At 44.1% G+C, this 23,423-nt stretch overlaps 1 protein-coding gene across 1 annotated transcript in view; it reads left to right on the forward strand.

Moving 5' to 3' along the window:
* Window positions 1–23,423, forward strand: part of FBXW8 (F-box and WD repeat domain containing 8) — a 120,127-nt gene that overhangs the window by 42,169 nt on the left and 54,535 nt on the right. The window contains exon 5 of the mRNA XM_043557699.1: window positions 8,124–8,281. Coding sequence (XP_043413634.1) covers window positions 8,124–8,281 — 158 coding nt within the window. The remainder of the gene's footprint in view (window positions 1–8,123; window positions 8,282–23,423) is intronic.

A 23,423-nucleotide genomic window follows, 5' to 3' on the forward strand; every position in this document is an offset into this window, starting at 1 on the left:
CCGGGGGCCTTGTGTGCCGCCCCCCATGAGGCTGTTAGCTCCCCAGACGCTTTTGTCAGATGCCCGGGTGCACTGTGGTGTCTTGAAACAAACTCCCTCCGCACTGTTACTCACGATTCGCAAGCCAGAAGCGTTGCGGTTTGCGGAAGAGCATGCTTCCCTATCCCCGTTCGAGGACCTTTTCCTCCCCGTTTGGTTGAACCGATATGAGGCCCCCTCTCTGTGCTGCGGTTTTTCTCAACACTCCTTAATGTTTTCCTGCCCTGTCCTCTGCTGATGTGATCTGCCTTTTTAGCGTACGGTCTCTGTCTGTCCCGGAAGGAACGGTGACAGCGTCTCAGTGTCTCTGATCCATGATCCGCGATCGGTGCCTCTGCCAAGAGTGGTTGGAGGGGCGAACTAGCATTTGGCGTGGCAAAATATCAGCACTCTTCCTTCCCTGTGGTCTCGTTTTCATCCACCCCTGTTCCCTGTGAGGCAAGAGTGCCCGAGCAGACGTGTGACCAGAGTGCCGGCACCTGTCTGTAGCAGCCAAGTGACTTGTGGCTGTGGCTCCGGCTTCTGCCTTTAGTAGCTCTGTATGTCCGCACGACCTGGACACCAGGGCTTCCAGGCTTCTGCGGGGGGGAAGCTGAGCTTTGAGCTTCCAGTTTCTTTTTTTTTTTTTTATTTTTTGGGACAGAGAGAGACAGAGCATGAACGGGGGAGGGGCAGAGAGAGAGGGAGACACAGAATCGGAAACAGGCTCCAGGCTCTGAGCCATCAGCCCAGAGCCCGACGCGGGGCTCGAACCCACGGATCGCGAGATCGTGACCTGGCTGAAGTCGGACGCTTAACCGACTGCGCCACCCAGGCGCCCCTGAGCTTCCAGTTTCTATATGTAAAATAGAACGTCTGACCGTCTGGTTCAGTTTGCACTTGCAGTACAGTTGTCTCATTATTTCTAATTAAGAACTACAGGAAAATAGTGATTCAAATGCAGTCCCACATCTAAGGGAACTTGAAATACCCTGCTTTTAGCCCCTCTTCCTCCACTTTTTCCCAGTAATTAAAAAAGTGCCTTTTAGTTGACCATGTTACCACACCACAAATGGCTTTCCTCTGAAATCGTGTGTGTGCCTATTTTAAAAATATATTCTACCCAGGAGCTAAAGACGGCAAAGACGGGATTTAATACTCGGCTAGCTTCAAGTGAATGTATAAAAAACGGGTAATACCTGTGGATTGCTTTGAGACTTCTGAGATAACATGCTTTGTAAGTAGAGACCGGTGATAAAGATGTGTTAGATAAATGTCCCCTCGCTTATACTTAGTAAGGACATGCTTTTTATCTTTCTCCTTCTTAAGGAACTTTTTCTCTTGACAGTTTTCCTTTCAACCTTGGTTTATATAGATTTTGTGCTGCGGCTCATTATGACATTGGACTGTTTCCCATAAGGAATTCGATCATTATCCGTTAGGGACCTCTTTTTTAAAAATACTTCTAAATTTATTTATTTTCTGCTGTGAGGTATACATGCTCTTCTGGTAAGTAAGTCTGAGGTAAGGTATTGATAAGAGACTGGAGGAGAGCATTACATTTATTATATCCTTAATGAAGGAGCTCCAGAATATCCTTAATAAATACTGGTGAACTCATGACTGCATTTATCCATCTCTGGTTCTCCAAGGAATAATGGGAAGGGCCACAGCTACAATAACTCTGCATAACCATCATTGACTCTGACTCTATTGATTGTGATTAACCAAGATGTATGGAAAACAGTTTTAAGTGTGTAGAGCATGTATCTCGTAAGGTCCATTAAGATGTTCATTATTTTTCAATTGATGCGTCTTAAGCTGCACTTGATGTCTACAGTAGTGCTTTTCCACGGAAAGACTGCACTGTGGGATTGAGTTCATTTTGTTAATTGCATAATCCAATACAGTCATGTTTCACAGAAAACAGTAAATACTCTTGATCTCATTGATTTGTACTCTTTGGTTATTACTAAATAAACTATGGAGCATGAGAATAGTCCTTAAAGCTTCTACATGTTAAGGGAAAAAATGTTTCCTGAAATGTGGGACCTCTGCCAAATTGCTTTGTAGGCTTTAAACCACTTCTACCTTCTGAGTTTAAGTCGGTAGATTGATTCATTCAACATTTACTAAGCACGTATGAATACTCCAGACACCTCCCTTGCTCCCCGGCTGGCAAGGGACACGGCCCAGGCGGCCACAGAACAACCAGGGAGACGTGAGGGGAGGCCGAGAGCAGGGCGCCCGCCATAGTACACTGGGGAGAGGCACCTCGTCCGGGCCTGGAGTCAGGCCGGCTTTCTGCTGGGACGTGACTTCTCAGCCGAGTCTGGAAGGATGAGTGGGAGCTGGCGGGTAGAGTTTTGTCTGAGGCAGGGATGCGAATGAGTTCCCTACGTGCTGCCACTCCTCCGTCCCACACCTGCGATGGGCATTAGTAATCCATCAAAGCATTTGTGATGGCGTTCAGCTTCAGGATCCTTCTCCACACCGGCCTGTAGGCAGCCGCTACCAGCTTCCCGGATTTGACACACAAATGCAGGCATTTGCATTCCTGGCCTGAGGCCTCGTAGCAAGCCTCCTTTTGGCTGCCACGAGTATTGACCAGAAGAGAACCCCGTGACTTCGCTTTGGGGATGGTTGTATGCGTGTGGCTCTGTCGAGGGTGCGGTTCTGTCAGCCGTTCTGTACGTCCTCCCACGTCCCCCGTGGAGCATGTGTGGGAGGCTCCACTGCGCCCACCCGGCCTCACGCTCCTTGCCAGCACAGGGAGTCTTTTTGTTGGCTGCCTCCCTTCCGGTTAGAGACGGTGGTGGGATTGGTGGGTTAGGTTCAGGAGTTGTGTCCTGCAAGCCTGAGTCCCAATACTGAAAACGATAAAGGGCGTATGTTGCACTTGAGTGGGGATGGTTCTGGAAAGCCGTATTTGTTTGAAGACACTGTCCTGTGAGGAGGCAGCCTGGCTCGTTGGCTAAGCAGCAGTTGGAGAACAGCCTGGGGACCTGTTTTGATCCCAGCTGTGCCACTAAAATGTTTTTTGTGACCTTGGGTGAGTCACTTAACCTTACTTACAGCATTCTTAAAACAACCCCCCCCCGCCCCTCCCCCCCTTGTCATGAAGAGCCTGGGGAAAAAAGTGTTTTTAGCAAATAAGTACAGGCACCTGGAAGCAGTGTAGACACCCCCTTTCCTCTCTGCTGCCCACCCCCCCCCTTTGGATATTTATACAAGAAGAAAGGCTAAAGTTGGGTTGTTTTTGTTTTTGTTTTTGTTTTTTAACTGCACAGCATTTCTTCTTTTCCTTCGGGTCTCTTAGTCCAAATGAGTAGTCCGTTTGGTGGAAACTTACTAGTTAATGGAAGCTCTTCGGTGGTAGATCATCGAAAATGGGCAATTGCTCTGGCGAGCGGAGCTTGAGAGAGGCTCTATTCCCATTCTTTCAACAAAAAATCAGCTGTGGTCTCTGACCTATTTATTTGGAGGTAACCTTGCCAAGCGTAAAAGAGATTGAGAGAGCATACAGTGTCACTGGTCTGTGCCGTGGGCTGGGACATCCTCCCTCGTTTTGAAAAGCCTTCTTTCTCCTTCAGTTTTTCTTTAGTGCTCTTACATCAGCTATATTAGTTGCAGTTGTACTTTGCACAGACACTAATTAGAGAGCCATCAACATTGGGGTCCAAAGGCTTACCGACAATGCAACTGTCATAGTGGCGTCTTAATTGGTTGAGTGTAATTGTCATTAGGCAGCGATAAAGACATCTGGAGCTCTGGAGAAAAATCAGCTTTCTTTCCTGCCTCCCTTCGATATCTGTTCTTGCTTCTCCTGGCCAATGTTGTTAAGCACTTTTAGATCACATTTAGGGCTTGGTCCATTTCCCTCTGCTCCAACCGGTGTTGTACCCTCATGAAGCTGTCTGTTTCTTGAGCACGAGTTCGTTAGCATGGAGTCTGATCTCCTTGGCTATGGCTGCTTGCACTTGCATTAGATTCTAGAGCCTGGCTCTGAGTCATCCCCCAGCACCTCCTGAAATGGTATTTATTCTCTGTTCGTTCTGCTCAAAAAGGAGACATACGGTCTTTTATATTTTGCAGCAAAACATTTATGCTGTTGGGGCACCTGGGTGGTGCAGTCAGTCGATCGTCCAACTCTTGTTTTTGGCTCGGGTCATGATCTCAGGGTCATGGGATTGAGCCCTCTTTGGGCTCTGAGATGGCTGGAGCCTGCTTAAGATTGATATATATTCTCTCTCTCTCTCTCTCTCTCTCTCTCTCTCTCTCTCTGTGACCCTCTCCCTGGCTCACATGCTCTCTCTGAAATTAAAATTAAATTATAAAAAAAAAAAAAGAAAAAAACATTGATCTATTCTCATGCTCTTTGGACATGAAGAATGAAGTTGATTTAAATGGATATCTATGAAAATGTTCTTCTTTACCAAAATAATTTAGCTTATCCTGTGTTTTTATAGATACTTTAATCAGTTTGGAAGTAAATGCAGGGTATTTAAGACCTATCAGTGTGTGTGTTCTGAGTGTGTCACTGACCATCAGCAGAAGGTGGGCAGTAGGGGTAGAAGGAGGTGCCACTCAAACCGGTCAGGTTGTTCCTTGTGGACACCCTCTTTCAGTCACTGTTTACTGTCACCCGTGTGTAAGCCACTGTGATGGAGATAACAGCATTGATATCTGGCCTTCTCAGGGACTTGACAGTGAAGTTGAGACCTGGAATGTAACTGTGAATGCTGTTTCTTCAGGTACAGGGTGTGCTAGTTGAGTCAGAAAAGGCTTCCTGGGGGAGGAGGGCATCTGCTGGACACTGAGGGGTTGGTAGGCTTGGGCCAGGTCAGGGGTTCTCCATGTTGCCTAAACATTGGAAACACTGATGGCCTGGTTCCACTCCGAGAGAGTCCGATTTTAACTGGTCTGTGTGTGCTTCAGGCGTCAGGAGTTTGGAAAGCATCCCAGGTGATTCTCGTGTGCAGCCAGCACTGGGACCCCCCTGGGCTGGGTTGTCAGGAGGGAGAACACCCCAGAAAAGTGGACAGTTGAACAGAGATGCAGAGGCAAGAGTATGTGGAAGCCAGGAATGGCAGACTTGGCTGGAGGCCGGTTCATGCTAAGGAAGAGCAGAACAGGAGACTGGGTGGAAGCTAGTTTGGGGAGGGTTCTCTGTGCGAGGCCCAGTGATGAAGCCGTCAAGGCCTGAGGAGCTAGTGAAGCTTCCTCAGTGTCCGGTGCTATTCTGGCCTGACTCTTCTAGTTGTTGGACTCACAGTAAGGCCCAGCCCCTGCTCTGAGAAGCAGGCTTGTAGGTTCTTGGGGAGATGAGCAGACACACACACACACACGCACGCACACACACACTTGCCATGAGAAAAAAGTCTAGGTTGCTGTCATCTGGGCTAGATCACGGGGGGATTTGGGCTAGTGTGGAGGTGAAGGGAGGGAGGGAGAATGAGTATTCATGTCATCAAGTACTTTTGAGAGCTTGGCTTGTGCAGGGTTGACTCTGGGGGAGGCTCAAACTAAGGGGCTGTGAGGTGCCGAGAGGTGTGGACCGGAGTGGCATCCCTGGGGAAGGGAAGGGAGAGGACGTGGCCCCTGAACGCAGAGGACAATGTGTGGTGGGCGGCAGAGAGGGTATGGAGGAGCTGCCTGGTTTTGCACCGGTGATGGGACTAGTGTGGTCACCGAGGAAAGGAAGGAGTTTAGCAACAGGCTGGTTTGTGGCGAACTGAAGCCTTTCAAGGAGCACGTGCATTTAATTCTAAACACATGGCATCTCAGGGTGAGTGGGACATTTTTTGTGGAGGACAGGCCCATCAGGACCCTCCACGTATTAATAGAGCGCTCTTGGTGGGGCCCTGCGTGCCCTCCCTCTCCTCCTCCCGGGAGCTGAGCGGGGGCATCCGGTTGTATTTCCCAGCTTGCTGCTGGGTGTGGTCGAGCAGTTTTTCAGGTTTTGGTTTTGTGGTTTTGCCTCCAAACTATATGTGTAAAGGGACCTTGGGGCTGGAGCTCAGGCCGCTGAAACGCTCTCCTGTGGCCCCTGGTGGGGTGCACCTGTGAGACTGTGGGTGTGGGCCAGCTTACTGGTCGTCAACGGACAGGAAGCACACCTCCCAAGCACACCTCGCCCTGAAAGCCCTTCGTTCTCTGACTACCGCGTTCCCTTTCCGTGTCTCCCAGTCCCCTTCTCTGTACTTCTGGGGGCGTCACCACCCTTCTCTCTTTTCTTTTCTTTGATCTTTTTTAATGTTTATTTATTATTGAGAGACAGAGCATGAGCAGGGGAAGGGCAGAGAGAGAGGGAGACGCAGAATCCGAAGCAGGCTCCAAGCTGTCAGCACAGAGCCCGACACGGGGCTCGAACCCACAAACCACGAGATCATGACTTGAACCAAAGTCGGACGCTTAACCAACTGAGCCACCCGTGTGCCCCGCCCTTCTGTCTTTTCTGAAATGGCTCCTAACTTCCACATGGAATGTAACCTGGAGAATCTCATCATGCACAGTCTAGACAGTCAAACACGTTATCTCTCTTGAGTGTTGCGATAGCTAAGCGAGTGGCCTCTGTCCAGGGAACGCCGGAGTTGTTGTCAGGGATGTCGTGGTGAGCTGGTAGATCTGGCACAGTGGTGTGTGTTCTTGTGTAGGGTTCCTCATTAGGAGGGGTGATTTGGAATACTGCCCGGAAGACCTGGGAGCCAGCAGCCGTGCTTTGGCCGCGGGGATATCAATATCCGCCCTTGCTTGCTTATCGCCAGGCTTAACGACACTCGTGGAGTGAACGTTCCTATTTACTGGAGGATCAGTGGTCCTGCAGAGTTCCCTGAGTCCGATTTTAGAAAGCATGTCTCTCCTGTTGGCCCTTTACACCACACGTACACTCCCCAGGCACTGTCCTGCAGGGGGAGAACCGGATCTCCAACGGAGGGACTTTGTGTGACAGAATCACCTTTGAATTACATGATATGTGTATTTACTGTCAGTAGTTTGAGGGAAATCCTGCTACGTTCAGTAAACGAAGCACTCCTCTATCAGAGTGTTCTTAGTTTGTTTATTGAGAAATCTCCCACGAGAAATTGATCTGTAACGACTTCACAGATCTATCATGTGATTTCAGTAGTTAAGTAAATCTCAGAGATTATCTTGTTTGAGTGTGTATACTTTTAATGTCAGATCCAAGAAACCCTGAAGGACCTACAGCCTCAGGAGGACTGAACCTGCTTAAACTTGCCTGCCTGTCTTTGTGTTTGTGGGGGGAGGGTGCATCATTAGACTCTTAAAGCATTTCTAACACACCTCCTCACAGTCGCCGTACATGTTGAATCGAACCCTCTGTGGCAGATGTAAGGAACTTGGTGTAAATACCTCGATGGCAGGCACACCACCTCATCTGGTCATTCCATTATCCTCGTATCTGTGGGGCCTGATGTCTGAGCAGCTTCTGGCCCTGCCTTGGCTTTGATGGAGAGAGTCATTTGTTGGAGTGGCAGTAGTAATAGGAGAGAGTGAGTGCTCCTATTTTCTAAGTGGGCAAAACCGGGGAGCGTCATGCATTCGGGCAAGAGCTTTTCATGAGAAAGCAGCATTGTCTGGCTGCTAAAGGCAAGATTTAATTGTTTCAGCAAATCAATTAGTCTTTGGGGACTTTAATCAGTCAAATCTGATGCACGGATGAGGCATTAGAAAGCTCGAGCCTGTAAGACCATTAGTCCTTAGCATCTCTCTGTCTTGAGTGTATATGTGCAAACAAACACTGGGACTTCTACAAATTCCTGCTAGCCATCCCTTTGCTGGGAGAATGCAGGGTAGCAGACTCGTCACGATAGCGTAAAGGAGATCTCGACACCCAGTGTCGTAGTGTGGCGTTCTCATTGAACCGTCACCATTGTGCTGTGAGAACACGAACCGTGTTGACAGCCTTCTGTCTCTGCTTGACATTTTCTCCTGTTGGAGTCGCTCATCTAAACAACGTGGCAGGAGTGGTTGTACACCGACCAGATCTTCTTCCTCTGTTGTTTTAAGGCTCTCCCCATTTCCCCCACCACAGCCCTGCTCTCCGGTCCCCATTTGGACCCAGGTGTGCCCTTCTTTTCCAGATATACATCAGGGGACGTAAGGGTGTGGGACACCCGCACCTGGGACTACACAGCCCCTTTCCTGGACTCAGAGTATGAGGAGGACGAGCCTGGAATGCAGCCATATGTCTCCTTTGTGAGGATAAACAGCTCGCTGGCGGTAGCGGCTTATGAGGATGGTAAGTAACCGGCAACCCTCCTCCCTATTAAGGAAAAAAAAAAGCTTTACAAAAATTAAGCAGCTGTGGCCGGCTCCCCCCTGTAATCCCTGCATACATACACGTGGGCACACACACATGTGCACACACATACACCCACTCTTTGCCTTTATGTGAAGAAGTTGGCCAATAACCGTCCATGCATTAGTAGGCAGTGGAGCACAGCACCCAGTAAGACTGGTGTTTAATTCCTACTGGAGCTGGTAGACTGGGTTTCTGTGCCAGACACGAGGCTGGCCAAGCCATCTTAAGCAAATAGCTTGTTTGGTATAAAATATTAAATATACTTGGCCTACTTTTCCTTCAGTCTCTGCTCAGTCCAAAGGGAACAGGGAAAGGGAGGGATAGACAGATAATCTATTGACAAATATGGAAATAGAAAAATAAAAGTCAGTGCCTACCTTTTCCTGGCACTTCCATACCATACAAGATAATTTACGGTGATCTGTGGTCTCTCTGGGATTGATCGAATCCTTTTGTGTACAAACAACTGTGGATTTACAGAACTAGCTAGGAAAAGTCTAAAATTATATGCACCTGAGTCACGAAACACTGGTCAGTTTTGTAGCTAACAGAAATAATGATTTCGAGGGCCATGACATCCGCGTTCCTGCCTTCCATTATGTGTGAATTTGGAATCTCTAAGCTCTGTTTCCCCACTTGCCTGAAAGGTGAACCACAAAATATTTTGGAATGTTAGTGTTCATGTTGTGGCACTATGGCAAATCTTCAGAGTCAGTGGTTGGCTCAGGGACAAAACTATAGTAAAGTAGCTCATGCAATTTTAGATTCGTATGTCGTTTAAAAAATAGGGCTGAAGTCTTGAAAATATTTTCGATTTATTACTTTAACAACATGAACTCTGTTCTTTCAGTTTGACATTAGTAGACACCATTGGTAGATTTTTTTCAGCCTCTAGAAATTCAGCTAAGCTGTTTTCTGTAGTATGTAGTATTTCCTCTATGTTTACTGAGATCCTGGATAGATAACAGAAGATGAGCTTGAGCGTGTTCGGTACTTTCCAATTACCAATGAGGTTTTTTGTGTGTGTGGTTTAATTTTTTTAATTTTATTTATTTATTTTTAAATTTACATCCAAATTAGTATATAGTGCAACAATGATTTCAGGAGTAGATTCCTTAGTGCCCCTTACCCATTTAACCCATCCTCCCTCCCACAACCCCTCCAGCAACCCTCAGTTTGTTCTCCATGTTTATGAGTCTCTTCTGTTTTGTCCCCCTCCCTGTTTTTATATTATTTTTGTTTCCCTTCCCTTGTGTTCATCTGTTCTGTGTCTTAAAGTGCTCCTATGAGTGAAGTCATATGATATTTGTCTTTCTCTGACTGACTAATTTCACTTAGCATAATACCCTCCAGTTCCATCCACGTAGTTGCAAATGGCAAGATTTCATTCTTTTTGATTGCCGAGTAATACTCCTTTGTATATACGTACCACATCTTCTTTATCCATTCATCCATCAGTGGACATTTGGGCTCTTTCCATACGTTGGCTATTGTTGAAAGTGCTGCTCTAAACATGGGGGTGCATGTGTCCCTTCGAAACAGCACACCTGTATCCCGTGGATAAATGCCTAGTAGTGCACTTGCTGGGTTGTAGGGTAGTTCTGTTTTTAGTTTTTTGAGGAACCTCCATACTGTTTACCAGAGTGGCTGCACCAGCTTGCATTCCTAGAGGGTTTTTTAAATACAAGTATGCAGGGGCGCCTGGGTGGCTTAGTCGGTTGGGCGGCCAACTTCAGCTCAGGTCATGATCTCGCGGTCCGTGAGTTCGAGCCCCGCGTCGGGCTCTGTGCTGACAGCTCAGAGCCTGGTGCCTGTTTCGGATTCTGTGTCTCCCTCTCTCTGACCCTCCCCCATTCATGCTCTGTCTCTCTCTCTATCTCAAAAATAAATAAACATTAAAAATTAAAAAAATAAATAAATAAAAATAAATAAATAAATACAAGTATGCAAAGGTTGTAGTATAGTTAGAATCCTGCAGTTTTAGAATCCTCTCCTAGCCACCCCTCCCCCTGCCACATGCATACATGTACACCCACATTTTTCTTCAGACGGGGAAATGGGGTCCAGAGAGGCCAACTGAGTGATTTGCTTGAGTGTATCTAGAAGTGTGAATATGTGTCCCAGGCCATGCCAGGGTTGTAGTGCACTATTTATATAATCTGAAACACAGATGCCTGGAGGAATATGGGCACCTGATTGATTTCCACCCCCATGTTTCCTATCTTGTGAGCTTGAAAATACAGCTTGAGGAGATAGGCACGCGGGCTCCTGGTTTTGCGTCACTGGTGACAATTGTGTTTGTCCCCCTCTTCCCACAGAAGAGGTGTTTGTCCCCCTCTTCTGTGTTGCCGCACAGAAACATTGGGGAGCCACAAAGGTAGGACAGAGAGACTACTTCCTTTGGCAAATAATGGCCAAAATGTATTTTTAAAACTTGATTTTAAAAAATACAGTTAAAATTCAAACAGAGCAAAAGTATAAAATGAAAAGAAAGTGAATCCAAAGAGAAGCTGACGTGTTCCATCCTGCCCCCCGTCTCTGTTCCTTTCACGTTTTACTCAGAGGTCCTATGCGATGTGCTTTTCTGCACCTTGCTTTTATTTTATTTTATTTTATTTTATTTTATTTTATTTTATTTTATTCTTTTAATAACATAATGACACATCTTGGTATCCTTCCACATTGGCACTTATAGGTAAACTTTTTCATCCTGTGTACTATGGCATGAAGTGGCTGTATTTATAATTTATTTATTAGAGCCCTTAATGACACACACTTGGATTGTTTATTTTTGTTATTAAAAACAGCGCTGCAAGCAATATCCTCTAACAAATATCACGATGGACTCGTGCGAGTCCAGCTATGGGGTAAATTACTAGTCATTACCGGGTTGGAGGCTACAGATGCTTTATGTTTTGATAAATACTACCAAATTGCCCTCCAAAAAGGTTCAACCAGTTAATGGTCGCACCAAACAGATGAGAGTGACGGCTTCCTCATGCTGGTCTGATGGGTGGAAATGGCATTTCCCCGTTGTCTTTGTCTGCCTTCATGTGAATGCAGTGAATTTCATTGTCTTCCTTTTTCCCTATTTTTCTGCAAATGGCTTGTTCCTCCTGTCTGTTCCCATTTTTCTCTGGGTTCTCTTTTCTGGTTGGAAAGAAAGGGATAAGGATGTAGTCCTTGCCATGCCTACTTCAAGTATATTTTTTCAGCTCGTCAGTTTTTCTTCGGTGGACCTTATTTATGGTTTATTTTTCAAGATGGTAGTTGTACATGTGTATAATTCTAATTTTTTGAGAGAGAACGTGTGTACAAGGGGGGGGGGGGAGGGGCAGAGCTGGGGAGATAGAGAATCCCGAGTAGGCTCCATGCCCAGCACAGTACCTGACGCGGGACCCGATCTCTCAAACTGTGGAATCGTGACCCGAGTCGAAATCAAGAGCCGGACTCTTTAACCGACTGAGCCACCCAGGCACCCCCTAATTTAATTTTTTAATCCATAAATGAAGTGGGTTTCATTTTGTAATTTAACGTCTTTGAATAAGTACTACATTTTGGGGGACATAAGATGAAACAACTATAAACAGTTACACGTTGAGAAGTCTTGCTTTTACCGATTTTGTCTACTCCATTCTAAAGCAACCATATATTTTAGGATTTTGTCTGTCCTTCCAGTATTTCAGCATTGTAAATATAAGCAAATATGAATATTCTTATTCTCCCCCCCCTTTTTTTTTAATTTTTTTAAATGTTTGTTTATTTTTGAGAGAGAGAGTGAGAGTAGGGGAGGGGCAGACAGAGGGAGACACAGAATCCGAAACAGGCTCCGGGCTCTGAACTGTCAGCACAGAGCCCAACGTAGGGCTTGAACTCAGGAACCTCCAGGTCATGACCTGAGCCGAAGTCAGATGCTCAACCTACTGAGCCCTTCAAGCGGCCCATTCTCCCCCTTTTTCTTAAATGAAAGCTCACATATTACTTTGTATTATTCCACACCTTGGCTTTTTTTCACTTAATGACCTGTCTTGAAAGCTTGTCCATGTCTGTATGTAGAAAAACAGCTTCCTCTTTTTTTCACACCTGCACAGTATTCGATACGTACAAGGACCTTGGTTCGCTGACACTGTCCGTTATTGAGGAACTGTTGTGTTGTTGCTGACCTTCTGCCATTACAGCATTGTAATGAAAGACCCTGCCTATAAGACCGTTCATGTACATGCAGGAAGGGTAGTTTCCTATAAAATTGACGAATCAGAGGGGAAATGCAAATGGGGTTTGTACAGTGTTGCTCTGTCACCAGCAAGGTATGTAGGTATGCCTGTTTCCTCACAGTTTTTTTTTTTTTTTAATGTTTATTTATTTTGGAGACAGAGTGAGAGTGGGGAAGGGGCAGAGAAAGAGGGAGACACAGAATCTGAAAGGGGCTCCAGGCCCTGAGCTGTTTGTTAGCACAGGGCCTGATGGGCTCGAACCCATGAACCACGAGATCATGACCTGAGCCGAAGTCGGACGCTCAATGACTGAGCCACCCAGGTGCCCCTATTTCCTCAGAGTTTTGCCAGCAAGATGTGGTTCAGACATCTAGGTATTTGTTGGTTTGATAGATCAGAAATGGTATCCAAGGGCGCCTGGCTGGCTCAGTCGGTGGAGCGTGTGTGTGACTTTTGATCTCGAGATTGTGAGTTCCAGCCCCATGTTGGGTGTAGAGATAACTGAAAAATAAAATCTAAAAAAAAAAAAAAATGGTACCCAAATGTAGTTTCAGTTTACATCTCTTAGCCTAAGAATTTTTTTCATCTTTGTACCTGTTACTTGTACCTCTTTCTAATAAGCTGGGGCTTATTTTTCATGCTTGAATTTTGGCCAATATAGAGTTCATCCTGGGACTGTATAAAATACGAATCTGAGAATTTTTTTTCTGGCATCTCTTACTAGAAAGCCCATCCCTACCTACTCACTGGTTTGAGGTGCTGCCTTTATATGTTTTTAGGTGTGAGATTCTCTTAGTACCCAGGTCTGTTTCTGGATGTTATGCTCTGTTCCTGTTGGTCTGTCTAGTTGTTTTACTTTTACACCTTCACGTTTGTCTTTCTCAGTTTCCTGGCATGCTTGGGGGGGGGGGGGTCAACCCTACTCTAAGGTCAGATTCAATCTATAGTACTTCCATCGTTTATGTTGAGATCTTTGGTTGGTCTCAAATTCATGTTGGTATAAGGACTATTTCTTTGGTGAGAACTCTTATGTGTTTATTTCCCTCTCTCTCTGAGCTGGTTTTACCAGTCTGATTGGGATTTAACTATTCATGGGCTACACAACTCTTTCGTTTTTTTCCCAGACCTCAGGTGGCATTGTCTTTGGTCTCACTTCAGTTTAACAGATTGACACTGTGGTATTTATACCAACATATTCATGAGTAGCTACTTCTGGGCAAAGACAGATTGAAATAATCAAATGCACATTTTGATACAGTTCCTTTCCAGGAGCCGCAAACAGGCACTTCTTAGGCAAAACACGGTGAAAAGGCAATGCACCTTGTGGGGTCTGCTGTGTAGTATTTGCAACTGCCATGCAGAAGAGAAGAATAAGATGATAGGATGAGTTCATGAACTTCAGCACCCTTGGCTGTGCCGAAGGGAGGCTCTTAGCCACTGAGGCCCTGTTGATGGTCTACACACGTATTCTCCACGGAAGGGGTCTGATCCAGAGGGGAGATGGAAACCGCTTTGGGTGCAAGGAAGTCGTCCCTACATCCTTTTCAGCCTCCTCGCCCTGCGGGAACACTGTACACCCACCTGGGGTGTTGAGATTTGGCAAGGTGATCCACAGTTGTGATTTTGTGAATTCCAACCCACTGGCCTCATATTTCTTCTGCCTTGTTTCCGATTGTCAGCACTGGCCGTCCTCCAGTTTGATTTTACCACTAATTGTGTTGCACGTTACCGTACCGAAATGAATCAAATCAAAATGCTTTTCCTGGAGCATTAGATAAAGCAGGCGAAGGTTCTGAGTAATGAGCAGATGCTGCTAATGCGGGGACAGTGGGGACCTTGCCAGGACTCCATCTGCTCCATGCTTGCCTGCCTCTGGCCCCGAGCCACAGCACGAGGGAAGGCGGTGTGCTCGAAACCCGCTCCCCGTTCACAGAGTTTGTCTTGAAAACTCACTGTTGGGTGAGAAACGAGATGGCACCCTTCGTAGGTGCAAAGAAGTTCTCGTCTGGCCCCCTGAGTGGACAGGAGAGACACGGCCCGGTGGGTATTAGCTAGCGTGTGGAAGCCGGGCCGGGATAGCCAACAGTCGTCCTGTGCCACCGTCCGGCAAGGCGGAGTGGCTTCTCCTCTCGTGCGGCACTCCCAGCACAATTGTCGCAACACACACATGCTCCGTTGTCCCAGGGCTGGGGTGACTGTCATTTCTCACTTCCTGGTGTAGGAACAATGGATGGGAGTGGGTCTCTCCGGGCCTCGGTAGGACCGTGTTTTAGTTAGGCGGCTTTGATGGAGACTGGGTGCTTTTTAAGCTTTGTTTATAATTGTATGTTTAACAAAAAAATGAATTCTTTGGTTTGCTTATGTGTCTTGTGTGTATGTTGATGGTGACATTTGAATATAATGGCATAACTTGTGACTATAGTAACATACAATTACGGCCCCGCCTCCCCCCCAATCAAGATAGAAGTTTTAGAAGTGGAACATTAACATGTCAGAGCATCGCTTGGGAGGTGGCTCACACACCTGGCTGTGGATTATGGAGGATTTTTTTTTTTTTCAACGTTTATTTATTTTTGGGACAGAGAGAGACAGAGCATGAACAGGGGAGGGGCAGAGAGAGAGGGAGACACAGAATCGGAAACAGGCTCCAGGCTCTGAGCCATCAGCCCAGAGCCCGACGCAGGGCTCGAACTCCCGGACCGCGAGATCGTGACCTGGCTGATCGGACGCTTAACCGACTGCGCCACCCAGGCGCCCCTCAGTAACTAGTTTTTGTTTGAAACCTCTGCCTACCCTTGGGTCTAGGAGTCTTCCTCAGATATTTGACAAAACAAAATGCAACCACTTTCTGACAACCCTCCAAATACTGGGTGTAGTCCTTTTAAAAGATAGGATACCTTGATAGACATGAACAATGAACAGTAGGAACACTCACATTGTCAAGTTCCTCGGAGCGGAATTAAACCCTGAAATGCAGAGTTCTGAACTGAGGTCATTCTTTTCAGTGTTGAGGGAGTATTTCTGGGGGGATTGAACTTGAAAGTGGACTGCCGTCTGGCATGGGCTGGAGTGCTACATTGTGTTTCATAGACATGCCATAGGGACTGTGCATATGCAGGACGTTTTTGAATAAAAAAAAACTTCGGGGGCTCCTGGGTGGCTCAGTCAGTAAAGCATCCAACTCTTTCTTTCTTTTTTTTTTTTTTTTTAACTTCATGTTTACTTATTTTGGGGAGACAGAGAGGGCGAATGAGAACAAGTGGGGGAGGGGCACAGAGAGAGGGAGACACAGAAACCCAAGCAGGCTCCAGGCTCTGAGCTGTCAGCCCAGAGTCCAACGCGGGGGTTGAATTCACAAACCGCGAGATCATGACCTGAGCCAAAGTTGGACGCTTGACCGACTGAGCCACCCAGGTGCCCCTAAAACATTCAACTCTTAATTTGGGCTCAGGTCATGATCTCACAGTCATGAGATTGAGCCCTATGTCAGGCTCATCTCTGGGTTGTGGAGCCTGCTTAAGATTGGCTGACTCTCTCCCTCTCAAAAAAATTAAAAATCTTTTAAAAGTTTTTCCATTTTTGGTGAGAAGAGTTTGGCATTATATTCCACACTTGGTTACATATGCTTTGGGCTGAGTTGCACACTTTGGGTTACATATGCTTTGTTCCTCAAATGGGAATTTAGAGATAAAGTCTTGAGCAGGAGCTGTGAGATCTCTACAAAAGGTTTGTTCTGTTTACATCTATAGTTTTATAGGAATCTAAAAAAAAAAAAAAGAAAAACAAAACTGGATCCTTTGACCTTGTAACTGAACCATACTGCATGATCTCAGTGTTTGAATTTGCATTTTGTGTTCCCAGCCTATTGGCACCAAGTGATCACATGACCTACATGCCTTGTGGTTGTTTTTCATGCTGTGGGTCCACAGGTGACTTTTTAGAAGTCTGCAATCTCTCAAATTTAAGAAACACTGGGGAGGGAAGTTCTTATGCTATAGGCACAGATTAGCAGATGATAAATTTCTAGGATAACCACCCGTTTTTGAAGTTACTAGTGAAAAAAACTTGAAACAATTTTTCTCATGCGGAAAGTGGCACATTAAATTTATGGGAGGAGATTTGGTGGTAATCTGATTTATTGCGTGGTTTTCCTGAAAACTGATTTTTTTTTTTGAATGTTTATTTCTTTTGAGAGAGAGAGCACAAGCAGGGGAGGGGCAGAGAGAGGGAGAGGGGGGAAAGAGAGAATCCCAAGCAGGCTCTTTGCTGTCAGTGCAGAGCCTGACAAGGGGCTGGATCTCACAAACTGGGAGACCACTACCTGAGCCGAAATGAAGAGACAGGTGCTCAACTGACTGAACCACCCAGGCGCCCCTGAAACCTGATATTTAGTAACACACAGTCTGATGCATTAAATTCCAAGTATTTGTCCTGTTTTATTAAAGTTGAGATTAAAAATAGAAAGGAACAAAAAATAGTGCAAAGTATTTTTCCAGGGAGACAGTTGGAGACTACAGAAATAAATTATCAAAGTTCTTAAATGTACCTAATGAAATCCAAACATTAATTTGTTGTTTTGGAGGCTGATAAATCAGATCAGCGTGAAAATTTAATTTCCCTTTCAATACTTGTAATTTTGATTGTAGCGTTTATTCTGTACTAAACCCTAGGGCTCTGTTAAAGCAGAAGTAAACATACTCGTGGAGCGTATTTTTGTTTTAAAAGCAAGATGTGCCCGCTTGTCTGCCATTCCAGTCAAAAGGCTGTTAGGCAAGCTGCAGTAGAGTAGGAAGGGAGCCCAGTGGGGCCAGGGACAGGTGGAGGAGGGAGTCTGAACAGTGGCCTGGCGGGTGTGGGAGGTTGGCAGCATCGATGGAGATGGAATAAGGTAAGTATATTAAGGATCGTGGAAGCCAGTTTTCTCACTATTGGAGAAGGGAGTTACAGGCATGGAAGAGAGCGATCCAGATGAACCCTGTGGTGCTGGATTGGAATAGGAGGTGTCCGTGTGGAATTCATGGTTTTCAACATAGATGGAGAAGCGAGTAGAGATGTACATGCGCTAGTACGTGTGTCCTAGCTTTGTTTGCTGGGAAGGTGTAAGAGCAGTAATAGTCCGGTAGCAGTGAACACATGTAGTGCTCAGATCTTAAAAATACGAGTCTCCACTGAAAGGAATCGGGGCTGCTTGGCAAAGAGGTTGACTCCAGGGCTGGGCTAGGGAAAGAATGAAATAAGCCTGGAACATCCTACTGTACCAGGGAATATGGAAGTGCTTAAGGAATAAGGGTGACGTGTCAAAAGAACACAGAAGCTACCTTGAAGGCGTTCTCACTGGCCAAACCTGGGACAATTTGAATATCAGAATAATGCTAGTAACAGATTACAATTTACCGGACAAAATAGGAATCCTTGAGTTACACACTTAAAGTAGAATGTCACCTAACAAATACAGAAGGAATGATGGCATTAGAAAATCATTAATTGGCAGTTAGGATGATGATAATTGAGACAAAAAAAAATCTATTGATGCTAAAACTAGAGATGAGAAGAAGATAAGGGATAGGATTTTACATCTCAAAGAAGCTCCCTGCCAAACACTAATTAATTACAGAGTGAGGAAAAAAAGTAACTTTGTAGTCAAGTCTGGCAGATGCCAAATTAATAAAGTGGTCACATTCAACATCAGTAATGGGACAAATTGACATCCTGTGCTACTTAATAGAATACATTGAGACAAACACAGAATTGCTTCTGTGATATTCCAGTCAAAAAGGATATAGCCCGGTCGAATCATGAGGAAATATTAGAAGACCCAAATTGAAGGACATTCCACAGAAAGACTGATCTGACTCCTAAAAAGCTGTCAAACTCATGAAAGTGTTAAAAAAGAAAATATTCTAGGTTGAAGGAGACAAGACAAGGGAGTGCCATGTGTTATCCCAGATTGGATCCTTTTGCTATAAAGGACATTACTGGAACAATTGGAAATGGGATCTGAATAATGGGTATGTAGAAGTTCTTGCAAGTTTTCTGTAATTGTCAGATTATTTCACCGTAAGTTTAAAAAAAACAAACTAACAACTTTTGCTTCTGATTAAGATGAACTAACAGGGAGTAGATTTATTCTTCTGCCTTAAACAACCAGAAAACCAGACAGAATATATTAAACAGTTTTCAGACATTGATCTTCTTTAAGGGATCAGAGTCTTGGACTACGTGTTTTTCAAACAAGCTTACCAACCAGAAACAGCTTACCAACTAGAAACAACCCAGTACAAGGAAAGGGAACCTGAACAGAACCTGGACCTCACTGAGTTGAGGAGACACCAAGAGGTCAAGGAAGCCAAGATGGAAAGAATTTGTGGGCCAGAGTGTCAGGGAGGAGGGAGCTGCACAAAGGGAGAACTCTGCAGATCTAAAGGGACCCCTCTGTGTTTGAGTACTGTTGTGCCCGTGTGTGAGAAGAAATACCCAAGACCAGGGAAATAACTGCCAGAAAAGGAGAAGGCAGAACAATTTTTGAAGCTCACATGGGGTTAGAAATAGTTTTCATTCCCACCAAACATCAGGGAAAGAGCTCTCTCTTCTTATAAGGCCATTGATCCTATCATGAGGGCCCCCTCTCAAGACTTAATCTAATCCCAGTCACCTCCCAAAAACCCCATCTCCCTGTAGCATCACATTGGGGCTTTAAGCTTCCACTTGTGAATCTGAGGGGAGACAAACATTCAGTCCATAGCTTTACAAGAAAGCTATTTTAAGTATGAAGATACAAGTAGGTTAAGAGGATGGGCAGTTATACCATGCAAGCATAAACCAAAAGAAAGCTGGAGTGGCTAAATTAATTTCAAACAAAGTAGATTTTATTTATTTTAATTTAATTTAATTTTTTAATGTTTATTTTTGAGAGAGAGAGAAAGAGGTGAGTGGGCAAGGAATAGAGAGAGAGGAAGACACAGAATCCGAAGCAGGCTCCAGGCTCCAGGCTCCGAGCTGTCAGCACAGAGCCCAATGTGGGCTTGAACTCACGAACTGTGAGATCATGACCTCAGCCGAAGTTGGACGCTTAGCCAACTAAGCCACCCAGGCACCCTAAACAAAGTAGGTTTTAGAACAGGGAATATTATCAGGGAAAAAAGGGACATTTCATAGTGATAAAAGGGGTCAGTTCATCAAGTGGATATAAAAACCCTAAATATGTATGCGTCTAATAACACAACTTCAAAATACACAAAAGCGACCAGTGAAAGGGGAATAGACAAATTCATAATTATAGTGGAAATTTCAGGCACTTTGATTTCAGTAATTGATGCAGGTAATCAGTAATTAGTAAGGTCATACAAGATTGAACAACATTGTCAGACAGTTTTACCTAATTGACATTTATAGAACTTTATCCGCAGCAACTACAAAATACACATTCTTTTCAGGTAGATCAAGACAGACTATGTCCTGGGCCATAAAATTAGTTTCAGTAACTTTAAGACGATTGATATCCTACAAAATGTGTTTTCCCACAAAGTGTGTTTTTGGACAACTACAGAATTAAAGTGAAAATAACAAAATAGCTATAAAACCTGCAAGTCCTTGGAAATTAAACAACACACTTTCTTAAAAATTTATTTTTTTACTTCAGTTTTGAGAGAGAGTGAGAATGGTAGAGGGGCAGAAAGAGAGGGAGACACAGTTTCTGAAGCAGGCTCCAGGCTCCGAGCTGTCCCCTCAGAGCCCCATGTGGGGCTCAAACTCCTGAACGGTGAGCTCATGACCTGAGCCAAAGTCGGATGCTTAACCGACTGAGCCACCTAGGCGCCCCTGAACAGCACACTTCTAAATAACCCATAAGTTAAAGAAGAGGGACGCCTGGGTGGCCCAGTTGGTTGAGCATCCAACTTCGGTTCAGGTCATGATCTCCCATTTCATGAGTTCCAGCCCTGTGTCGGGCTTGCTGCTGCCAGCGCGGGGCCTGCTTCGGATTCTCTGTTCCCGCCTCTCTCTGCTTCTCCCCCACTCATGCTCACTCGTTCTCAAAAATAAACATTAAAAAAATAAATCAGGTAATATTTTGAATGAAAATGAAAAACTGTATATCAAAGTGTATGCAATGTAGCCAAAGCAGTGCTTAGAGGGAGATTTAAAGCAATAAATGCTTACATTAGAAAAAAGTCTCAAGTCCATGATCTCACTTTTCACCTTAACTAGAAAAAGAGCAAATTAAAATAAGCAGGAGAAGTACAATAATAATAGGAATCCATGAAATTGAAGGGGAAAAAATACAGGAAAATCAAAACTGGTTTGTTTAAAAAAAAAAAAAAATCAAGTTGACAAGCACTAGTCAGAATGATTAGGGGGAGAAAACCCAACATCAGGAATGCAAAAGGCACATCATCACAGATCTTACAGATGTTAAGACTGCACTGAAAAATTAAGAACAACTTTACACCAGTAAATTCATCCTCTTAGATGAAGTGGATAAATTGACTTTTTGAAAGACACAAGCTACCAAAATTCACTTAAGAACTAGAAAGCTTAAAATAAAATTCAAGTCCAGCGGCTTTACTGGAGAATTCTACCAAGGGTCTAAGGAAGTAATAATCCTGTATACTTTCATAAAATAGACTAGGAGGGAACACTTTTCAATGAGATCAGCATTACCCTCATACCAAAACCAGATACAAAAAAGTAACTGGTGTATGAAAACAAGGAAACTACAGATCAATATTCCACGTGAATAGAAGTGTAAAAATGCTTAACAAAATACTGTAAAATGGAGTCCTACAATACATTGAAAGGATAATACATCATAGCCACTTAAGATTCATCCAGGGAATTTAAGGTTAGTTTAACACTTGAAAATCATTTCATTATATTAACAGATTATAAAAGAAAAACTGATCAACTCAATGAAACAGAAAAAAATATTTGACAAGAACCAATTAGTATTGATGATTAAAAACTCCTGGCTGACTGGGGTGCCTGGTGACTCAGTCGGTTAAGCATCCAACTTTGGCTCAGGTCATGATCTCATAGTTTGTGGGTTCGAGCCCCACATTGGGCTCTGTTGACAGCTTGGAGCCTGGAGCCTGCTTTGGATTCTGTGGCTCCCTCTCCCTCTGCCCCTTCCCCGCTGATGCTCTCTCTCTCTCAAAAATAAATAAACGTTAAAAATTGAAAAACAAAAAGACTCCTGGCTGAGTGACATAGAAAGGGACCTTTCGGGGTGCTTGGGTGGCTCAATCAGTTGAGCGTCCGTCTTCATTTCATTTCAGCTCAGCTCATGATTTCACAGTTTGTGGGTTCGAGCCCCATGACAGGCTCTGTGCTGATAGTGGGGAGCCTGCTTGGGATTCTCTCTTTTCCTGTCATCCACTTGTGTGTGCATGCTCTCTCTCTCAAACTAAAAAAAAAAAAAAAAAAAAAAAAAAAAAAAAAAAAAGACCTTTCTATGAAAGAGAAAGCTAACTTCATAATGGTACTTTTACATAATGGTAAAAGACCAGGCTTTCTCAAAATTGGAAACATGGCAAGGATGTCCACTTTTACTGCTGTTACCCAACACTGTATTGGAAGTCCTCCTTAGTCCACTCATGCCAGAAAAAGAAAGGGCATACAGATAGAAAAAAGTAAGAGTGGTTGTAGATAAATTGTCTTTGCATAAAATCCTAAACAGTCAACAAAAATGTCACTAGAACTTGTAAGTATCTTTAGAACTGTCACTGGAGATGAGATCAGTATGCAAAAAACCAGTCGTATTCAAGTTAGCAACAGACAGTTGGAAAAACATAAGCTAATTGGGATTAATTCAACAAATATTCAGCAAAATATGTGTAAGACCTATGTGCTGAAAACTACAAAATACTGAGAGAAATTAAAGCCCAAATGAATGTAGAGACTTATATTCATGGATTGGAAGATTGAATGCTGTTGAGATTCAGCTGTCCCCTCAGTGACCTAGAGATTCAGTTCAATCCCAATCAGAATCCCTGAAGAATTTTTTTTTCTTTTGATAGAAATTGATAAGCTTATTCTAAAATTTAAAATCTAAAAATGCATAGGACCAAGAATAGCAAGGAACAATTTTGAAAAAGAAGTACAAAGTTGGTAGAGTTACCCTATCCAATTTCCAGGTTTACTGTGAAACTAGTAATCAAAACAGTGTAACAATACTGGCCTGAGGATAGACCCATAGGCCACTGGAACAGAATAAAGTCCAGAAAAACCCACCCACTGATTTTTTAATAAAAGTGCCAAGGTCATTCAATGAAGAAATGATTGTCTTTTCAACAAATGATGTCGAAACAAGCAGATAGCTCTATTCCTTTTTATCCCTGCCTGTGAACCTCTACTTTTACTCCATGCTATCTACAAGTGAACTCAAATGGATTATATAGACTTAAATATAAAATTTTCAGACAAAAAGTAGAAAAATTTTGAGACCTTGGCTGGGCGAAGATTTCTTAGGACACAGAAAGCACAAATTGTAAAATAAAAAAAGATGTTAGACTTCGTCAAGTAAAAACCTTTGATCGTGAAGATACTAAGAAAATGAAAAGGCAAGCTACAGATTGGCAGAAAATATTTGCAAAACACATCTGATGTAGGACTTACATCTAGAATATATGAAGAACATTTATAGTTCAAATATAAGAAGACAGCCTATTAAAAGTAGGAGAAGGTTTGGATAGACCTTTCAGAGAAGACCTATAAATGGAAAGTAAACACATGAAAAGATGCTCAGCACCATTAATCGTTAGGGAAATGTGAATTAAAACCATTATGAAGTATACTGTTGCACATAATACACCGGCTTTAAAAGACCGATAATACCACATGTTGGTGAGACTGGTGGAGTTGGCACTTTC

Source organism: Prionailurus bengalensis, chromosome D3 (genome assembly GCF_016509475.1).
Source record: "Prionailurus bengalensis isolate Pbe53 chromosome D3, Fcat_Pben_1.1_paternal_pri, whole genome shotgun sequence".
Lineage (NCBI taxonomy): Eukaryota > Metazoa > Chordata > Mammalia > Carnivora > Felidae > Prionailurus > Prionailurus bengalensis.